The following is an 8,784-nucleotide window of genomic DNA, read 5'->3' as shown; positions in this document are numbered from 1 at the left end:
AAAGCAGAACCTCAGCAAATATCTTGCTACGGGTAGTGGGGAAGGAGCAGAACGGAGCTAAAGGAAGGGAGGAAGCAGCAGCTTTTCCACAAGATCATTTAGTGGGGTTTTTTGGTTTTTTTTTTTTCTTATTAAAAAAGCAGACTGGTGGGAGGAGCAGCTTCCTTCACCTTGTTGTTACCTACAGATATTTCAAGCAGGCACACTCGTTCCAAGAATGGTTTCATACAGGTATTTCGCAAGAACGTAACGCTTAGATCACCCCGTGTCAGAAACAGGTCCTGAGAAAAAAAAAAAAAACAAAAACCAACCCAAAAACCAACAGTGCAAGGAAATATTGTCTTAAGGAACAATACAGCAACTCCAAGTGACTTCCAGTCCAGAACAGGTTGTTACACAGCAGGGAGTGAGCTGCTGCCAGGGTTCAGCCTCTTTCCCCCAAGTCAAAGACTCCAGCACCGCCAACTCTCAGTTTTATACACAAATTAACATCACAAATTATACAGGTGCAAGGGTAAAAATGACCAGCGAGACACCTGGGGTCTGTTTGACCCACATGGCACCAGTGGAACAATAGACATTTTTCCCAATAACAAACACACACTCTGATTGATGGACTCAGCTCCCAGCTGCTTTCCCAGCTCGATAATAATCACCCAGTGCCTGTGCTCAAGTTGTTTAAGTTTCGGGTTCAAAGCTTTAGGGGTTACAGACACAATCCCAAAAGATGAGACCGAGCACATGAAGCACATCCCCCTCTTCTCACGAGGAGCCCCAGTGACTGAAATGTAAGGGGTTTTTTTTTTTGCATTTCCAGAAACCAGGCTAAAAATCTGTAAACCACCAGCAAAACACAGAACTGCAGCTTTCCTGACAACTTCAGGAGGAAGACATTCAGGGTAAGGATTCCCAGGAACATCAACACCTTCCCAACCATCAGATGACATCCCCTCCTCCAGTAAGGCCCCAGGTGGCTGAATTTGGCTTTGCCATTGTGCCTGATGACAAGAGTCACGGGTGGTTTTTCAGCCCAACCCACCTGAGATACAAGTGACAGACACATTTTTGCATTTTAGGAGCTGGTTTCCAGCAGAGTAAAGTTTACAGCTGTGAAGACAGGGTATTTCTAAAGCTTTTCCCTTGCAGGAGGCACCAGAGCAATCCCAGCAGCGCTATTCTGCTGGGCACTAGACAAAAACTGAAGGAGCTGGTTTCCAGCAGAGTAAAGTTTACAGCTGTGAAGACAGGGTATTTCTAAAGCTTTTCCCTTGCAGGAGGCACCAGAGCAATCCCAGCAGTGCTATTCTGCTGGGCACCAGACAAAAACTGACAGCTGTGAAGACAGGGTATTTCTAAAGCTTTTCCCTTGCAGGAGGCACCAGAGCAATCCCAGCAGTGCTATTCTGCTGGGCACCAGACAAAAACTGAGTTACGAGCTAAATTCCACATTCAATGTTTATTTATTTGCAATACAAATAGAAACGTGTGCCCAAATCTCGCCTTAAAGTTCTACCCGGATTGTTTAAAAAAAAACCTACAGAACATTCTTTCATCATCTGACAGTTAAAAAGCTGCATTTAAAATAAACAGAGTTTTCAGTAGCCTGTCAAAACAAGTGACATTTTACTGCCGGAGTATCTGCAACTTCTACCAAGGAGAAGTACTTTCTCAAGCAACAGCGGTATTATACAATCAAGTTGCTTATCTTATGATAGGACAATTTTTTAAAAATCAGTTTCAATAGAGATTTTCATAATGAAAGGAGTAAAAATCACGGAAAAAAACCCCTCAAGTCCAATTCAGGGAGGCACAGACTCCCTGCGGATTTCAAGCAGTGTCCCGCTCCGAAGGAAGACTCTCTTTGGCGACAGACTACTCCGTTAGGAAGATACAGCATTTGGAATCCAAGAAGTGCAGTTTTTACATACTTTTGAGTCAAAAAAGGTGCGCGTTGATCGTTGAAACGACAAAAAGAAACCCAAGTTAAAAGCATTTTGAAATGTTGGGACACACACAAACACAAATACCCTATCAATTTTCTAGGTATCCATGCATGAGCTTTTATATATGAGCAACTTAGCTACGTTAAAAAAGAAACCATGACTCCGGTTCACTTCGGTCAATGTGCAAGTTCTTTTTCCAAAAGTTATTCAATACTTACTGTAGTAGTGTACACAAAGAGCTTGATATTTTCAACTATTATTAGATGAACATACCAGAGCTTTATTTAAACCTGTATTTCCTAACAGAGCATTCCATACGTCTGTAGCTGTTGATAACTGCTGTTCGAAATTTAATTTAAAAAGAAAAAAAAATGAAAACAAAACAACAGAACTTTAAAAAGTTACCAACATCTTCAGCGTGAACTGAAAGGCATAAAAAGACAGTGAGGTATGAGAGCAAGGGAGGGCTCTGTATGTTGAGATTTCAATTTGAACCAATTACCACCTGATTTCCAGTTGTTTTTCCCCACCTCACTCCAAGAAGTTTTCAAATTTGCAACGCTGCTGCCTCGGTAGCACGGTGACACAGGCTGGCAGAGGTGCCTTTGTAAATAATTACCTAAAGCATTTGGCTGCAAATCATTAAGTGGAGACGTGTACGGGAAACAAAACATTCTGTACCAGTTACATTAGGATTCTCCTCATTTCATTTACAAAAAAAAAAAAAAAAAAACAAGAAATAATGAAGCAATTCTTTTAATCAAAAGAAATGACCAAAAATCTCAAACATCAGATCTGACTACAGGAAAAGGATGTGGCTTTTTTTCCCCCCTGCCCCACAAGATGTGCATGAGAACTGAGGCTGCAGACCCGAGGAACCCGAAAACAAAAGAATAGAGAAAACTCCACGTATACATATATATTCTGCCGTCTGCAATCGATGTCGTCCCGGGATAGCACCACCACGAAAGGTTTGATGTGGCCTAGTGAAACTTCACAAATTCTTCCAGAGTTCTGGGGATCTGGTTTTGGTAGCTGATGTTATAGATCCGTACTGCTCGGGCAGCCAGGCACTTGAGACTCAGCTTCATTTGAGTTTTAAGGAGTATTTCGGACACCCCCGTCGTACTTTTATCGAGAGGGGTTTTCTTCTGCTTATTCGTCATGTCTGTGTGAGCACCGGCCTCCACCAGGCTGATGATGATGGAATGCAACGTCAAGAAGTCACTGATGGGCCTGTGGTACTGGACGATGATGTGGAGGGGACTGTTTCCTTCGTTGTCCACGGCGTTGACGTCGGCACCGCAATCCAGCAAGAGTTTGGTGACGAGGGCGTTGGGGAAGCTGCAGACGTCGTTGGTGTGGAAGTCGTCGACCGGCGTGCTGGAGTTGACGGCGTGATGGAGCAAACTGGAGCCATCCCGGGTCCTGGGATCCAGGTGAATCAGGTTGTAGATCTGTTTGTTGATCCGCGACTGGTCCTCTTCGCTGCACTGAGTCTTGGTGGAGATGCAGACCAAGTAGAGGAAGGTAAAAATGTTGCATTCGTAGTTGTCCATGGCTGTGTGGATGTCAGAGTCCTGGGTGGTTTTGATCCGGGACATGCCTTGTTCAATCTCCAAGACGCTGCACCTCAGAACGCTCTCGATGTCCTTGGCCTTCACGGGCTCGTTTAAGTGTATCATCTGAGAAAAGACCTGAGCAAACCTCAGCAGGTCCTTATGAGTGTTCCTGTTGCCTTTTTGCCTCAGATGCAAGGCGTGGAGCCAGAGCTTGATACACTGTTCGAACTCCATGTTATCTGCATAAACAGCCCCCCGGTAAATAATGGGGTGAGAAACATCGATATTGTCCGAGCCCAGAATTCTCTCTCGCACAATGAGGCCTTCCATGTGAAGGGCATCTCTGTCCTGCCTAATGGACTCTAATTCCTGAGGAGTCCTGCATTCAGTCCTGTTTCCATAAGCTTCAATTTGCGGAAGAACTTCTTTTTCAATTATATTCTCGCTGTCCCGGTACCTCTCCAGCATGGCTAAATATAAATAGTGGTAAGTCTTCATTATATCATAGTTTTCTCTGTCGTTGGCAAACGAGGCACCCAGCAGCTCCAGAGCTTCAATCCGGCTCCTCCTGTCGCAGTCGGCGTGAGCCAGGAGCAGCTCCACCACGTCGGCCTTGCAGCTCTCAGCAGCCACCTTCAGCGGGGTCATCCCGTGCCCGTTGACCATCATGGCCGCCTTCCACTTGACCAGCTCCCTCACGATCTCCAGGTGGCCGGCCTCGGCCGCGAAGTGCAAGGCGGTGGCACCGCAGTGGGCTTTGGCGTTGGGATCGGCGCGTTGCTCCAGGAGGTACCTCACCACGTCCGTGTGGCCTTTGTAAGCCGCGATCATAAGGCAAGTGTTGTCGTACTTGTTGGCGATGCTGATGTTGGCGTTGTTCTCCACCAGGTATTTCACAATGTCCAGCCTGCCGTCGAAACACGCGGCCCTCAGGGGGGTCGAGTTGGTCACCGTTGTATGATTCACGTTGGCGCCGTGACTCACCAGCAGCTTGACCACTTCAAAGTGGCCGGCTCCTGCCGCGCACCAGAGAGCTGTGGCTCCATCAATGACAAAGCTAAAAGCAAAAAGAGACAGAGACAATTAAGCCCCACCTCGAGTGCTGTGTCCAGTTTTGGGCTTTTCACAACAAGAAGGACATTGAGGGGCTGGACTGTGTCCAGAGAAGGGCAACGGAGCTGGTGAAGGGTCTGGAGCACAAGTGTTGTGAGGAGAGGCTGAGGGAGCTGGGGGTGTTCAGCCTGGAGAAAAGGAGGCTGAGGGGAGACCTTCTCACTCTCTCCAACTCCCTGAAAGGAGGGTGTAGCCAGGGGGGGTCGGTCTCTTCTCCCAAGGAACAGGTGATGGGACAAGAGGAAATGGCCTCAAGTTGCACCAGGAGAGGTTTGGGATGGAGATTAGGAAAAATTTCTACACCAAAAGGGTTGTGAAGCCTTGGCAGAGGCTGCCCAGGGCAGTGGTGGAGTCCCCATCCCTGGAGGTATCTAAAAGCCGGGCAGACGTGGTGCTGAGGGCCATGGGTCAGTGGGGGGTTTGGCAGCGTGGGGTTGGTGGTTGGACTCCATGATCTGAAAGGTCCCTTCCAACCCAGACTACCCTATGACCCTAAGCAGTTAAACTGATGCTCTTCCCAAAGCATCTTCTCCAGGCAGCCGAGCAGCACGCGACGGGCACGTACAGACCCAGCTATGGAAAGACATTTTTTAGCCATCCTATTTTCGTACTTGAAGGAGCTCGCCGGGAGAGCCGGGAGGAAAGAATGAGAAGTTTATCAAGCACACATCGAGACCTCCTGAAGGGAGAAGTGTTGGAAGTAGAAACTTCAAAGCAGCCAGGGGATTTGGTCACATTCTGCACTAGTAATTCCCAGGCTGCTTCAAAGATCCTACCTGCAAACTCCAGCCCTCAGCCTCCCGAGGGCTGGGGAAGAACAGCTACAAGAATTACCCCTGCTTTCATCCCTTGGGCCAGAAACTGACACGTGAAAGAAAGACAGAAAACTTAAAATTCACATATTTACACAAAAAAGCAAACTCAGACACAAATAATAGGGTAACTATACAATATATTGGTCCTGGCAGCTTAGGTGGCTTAAGAATTTCCTATCACTTCACTGCTTCTCTCTCCCTGAGCTGCAAATTTGCCACCGCTACCGCTGCGCCCACATTTCCTTCTTCAAGAGACCACACCGTAACCCAGACGACACCTGGTGACACGAATGGAACTCCAGGAATAAAAAAAAGAAAATGAAAAACCAGAAGTTTTTCTTCTGAGCTGGTCTGTTTCAGGGATCTGTTTTACATCCCGGCCTTGCAGACAGCCTGCTGGCACTCGTAAATCAGGGGACAGTTAACTTCAGCAAAGCCTCACAGTTTCTTAAGCTGTCTTCATTCCCAAATCCTGCACGCTGTGGAAGTACAAAGATAACGGCTGACGTCCTTCCCATTCCCCTCATTTCTGAAGTACCACTTAAATGCAGAATCAGGCAGCATCCACGCCGCAGTTAACACACACTCAAGGCACATCCCGAACCACAGAGGAGGGACAAATGTCTTATTTCCATATGTCCAAACAGTCATGTTTTCCAAAGTTAAAATATCCTAAGACGCCGATTTAATTTTAACAGTGAGTTCTATTTTATGAATAGAACTATTTTATGAATAGAAGCTCTGGCGTGGCTCAAGGGGAACAGTTGTGTGGCTGTTTGTAAACCAACACTTCAGAGGTCGTTTAAGAGCTCTGCCTCGCAGAGATGCCTACGCTTTTATTCACAGTAAGAATTCCTTATTTTGTAAATAACCACATTAAAATACTTTTATATGAAAACGGAAGGAAAGGCAGGGCTTAGGATTTGTTAATGAACGCGAGGTGATTTACTGGTGCGCCATGGGGACATTTTTTACAAGTCAAAAGCCCGGAGCTGCTGTGCCACCTTATCTGAGGAAGAACGACAACAACGCGGGGCTCACATGCCTCCTCTCTTCCCAGCAGGCTTCCACTGTGCCCATTGTGTCTCACACAACACCTCCTTTAATCTCCAGCAGGCAGAGGCTCTGGCAAACAGATCGCCTCTCCCAGCAAGGCACAGCTTGAGAAAGCAGAAAATTCAGCAGCAGAGGGGGGCTGACAGCCCTCCCCATGGCTCTCTGTCAACAGAGGCTCTTCCTTTAACTGAACCAGGGGCAGACCTCACCCTAGGTATTCTCCACCGGTTTTTACTTGTGGAAAAAAAGGGCTGCAAGAGAAGAGGAAGAAAGGAAAAGAAAAAAAAACCCACACAGGGAAGTCGGTTCCTCCCCGAAATTCAATGTGTAAGAACCAAGCCAGGCTTTCCCTGGGCCAGGTGGAGCCGCCCAGGCACGACTCCAGCTCATCCAGCAGGAGCCAGATGAAAGATATCCGCAGGGATCCATCCCCACGCCTCTCGCCAGGATCTGATGAGGGCTCTCCTCTCTGCACAAGCTACCTGCCCGACCTGATGCCGTTCCAAAGCCCACGATTAGTCAGCCACAGGTTGGAGACTTGACATACGGGCAAGAACTTCACAAAGCGCCACGGGAGATGTTAAAAAACATTCCTCCTGCCTTCTGGGGCGGCAGAACATCACCCAGGGACCACGCTCCTGGAAATCACTGCCAGGCTTTGGGTGCCAGGTGAACGCCAGGCACCCCCTGCCCTCCCTTTCTTCCCTTCCTGTCCTAAAACATGACATTTTGGTCCCAACCATCCCGTACATTGGCTCCCTGTGGCAAGGAATGGACGTTTTCAAGACCAGGCTGGATGGGGCTACCATCCCGTACATTGGCTCCCTGTGGCAAGAAATGGATGTCTTCAGGACCAGGCTGGATGGGGCTTAAAGCAATCTGGTCTGGTGGGAGGTGTCCCTGCCCAGGGCAGGGGGTGGAACTCAACGATCTTTAAGTTCTCTTCCAACCCAAACCATTCTATGATTCTAGGATTCCTCAGGATGTCTGGGCTGGACACTAAAAACCCAATTTAAATACACAAAGGGCTGGCTCCTGGTGTGCAGGCACCACCCCTACCCTCACCTGACATCTGCTGTCACCCGTGGCAGCAAGGAATCATAGAATCACAGAATGCTTAGAGTTGGAAGGGATCTTAAAGATCATCTATTTCCAACCCCCTGCCCTGGGCAGGGACACCTCCCACCGGACCAGGTTGCTCCAAGCCCCCTCCAACCTGCCCTTGAACCCCTCCAGGGATGGGGCAGCCACAGCTTCTCTGGGCAACCTGGGCCAGGCTCTCACCACCCTCACAGGAAAGAATTTCTTGCTAATATCTAATCTAAATCTCCCCTCTTCCAATTTAAAACCATTCCCCCTTGTCCTGTCACTGCACTTTGAGAAGAAGCGTACCTCCCCAGCTCTCCTGCAGCTCCCTTCAGATATTGGGAGGCTGCTACAAGGTCTTCTCCAGAAGAATGTCACAGAAAAGGCCATTTTGGGACAGCGGGTGAGAGCAGGAGCTGACCCACTCACCGAGGGGAGACTGGAGGAGCTCTCTAGGCTGTGCCGAGAACCATCCCGCCTGGGTTTCCAGGTGGGAGCTCTCAGGAGAGCGTTTACTCCTCCTAAAGCACCACGTGCAGCACCTCAAACCCCAAAGGCGCTTTTTTTTAGGCCTCACAAAGCAACTTTCTCCCAAGGCGAACCATCCCGCCTGGGTTTCCAGGTGGGAGCTCTCAGGAGAGCGTTTACTCCTCCTAAAGCACCACGTGCAGCACCTCAAACCCCAAAGGCGCTTTTTTTTAGGCCTCACAAAGCAACTTTCTCCCAAGGCCGACCGGGCCGAGCACCGGGGCAAGGAGCACCCTCCACTCCCCCCTCCCCCCCGCGCTGTGCCTGTACCCGACAGCGAGGCCTGGCCGGCGGGCGGCGAAGCCTTTTTACGTACCCGTCGAAGCGGACGGTGCCGGTCTGCTGGGTCTGGACGCGGTAGTGCTCGAGGAGCAGGCGGACCACCTTGGTGTGGCCGTTGCGGGCGGCGATGATGAGCGGCGTGGAGCGCTGCCCGCCGTGCTGGCTCACGTACCCCAGCAGGTACTTGATGTCGCTCTCGGAGCGGTTGAGGAGCAGGGCGGCCAGGGTCAGCACTCGCCCCTCGCTCGCCGCTTTGTACACGTACCCGGCCAACCCCTCCATCGCCGCCTCCTCCTCCTCACGGCTGCGGCCCCGACGACCGGACCGGCCCCGCTCGGGCCTACCGGCCTGCCCCGCCGCCGGGGCGGCCTCTCCCTCCGCCTCCTCCTCCGTCCTGCC

At 49.7% G+C, this 8,784-nt stretch overlaps 1 protein-coding gene across 1 annotated transcript; it reads right to left on the bottom strand.

The window, feature by feature from the left end:
* Nucleotides 1-1,437: 1,437 nt before the first annotated feature.
* FEM1B (fem-1 homolog b (C. elegans)) lies at nt 1,438-8,778 on the bottom strand. Its single transcript, XM_014952759.1, has 2 exons — nt 8,420-8,778; nt 1,438-4,562 (listed from the first exon to the last, which is right to left on the bottom strand). Exons 1-2 carry the CDS (start codon nt 8,665-8,667, stop codon nt 2,927-2,929), a joined length of 1,884 nt encoding a protein of 627 aa, XP_014808245.1. The 5' UTR covers nt 8,668-8,778; the 3' UTR covers nt 1,438-2,926.
* Between the last annotated feature and the right edge of the window lie 6 nt (nt 8,779-8,784).

The sequence above is a fragment of the Calidris pugnax genome, unplaced genomic scaffold (genome assembly GCF_001431845.1).
Source record: "Calidris pugnax isolate Ruff unplaced genomic scaffold, ASM143184v1 scaffold187, whole genome shotgun sequence".
Classification (NCBI taxonomy): Eukaryota; Metazoa; Chordata; class Aves; order Charadriiformes; family Scolopacidae; genus Calidris; species Calidris pugnax.
This window is presented reverse-complemented; position numbering and strand designations above follow the sequence as displayed.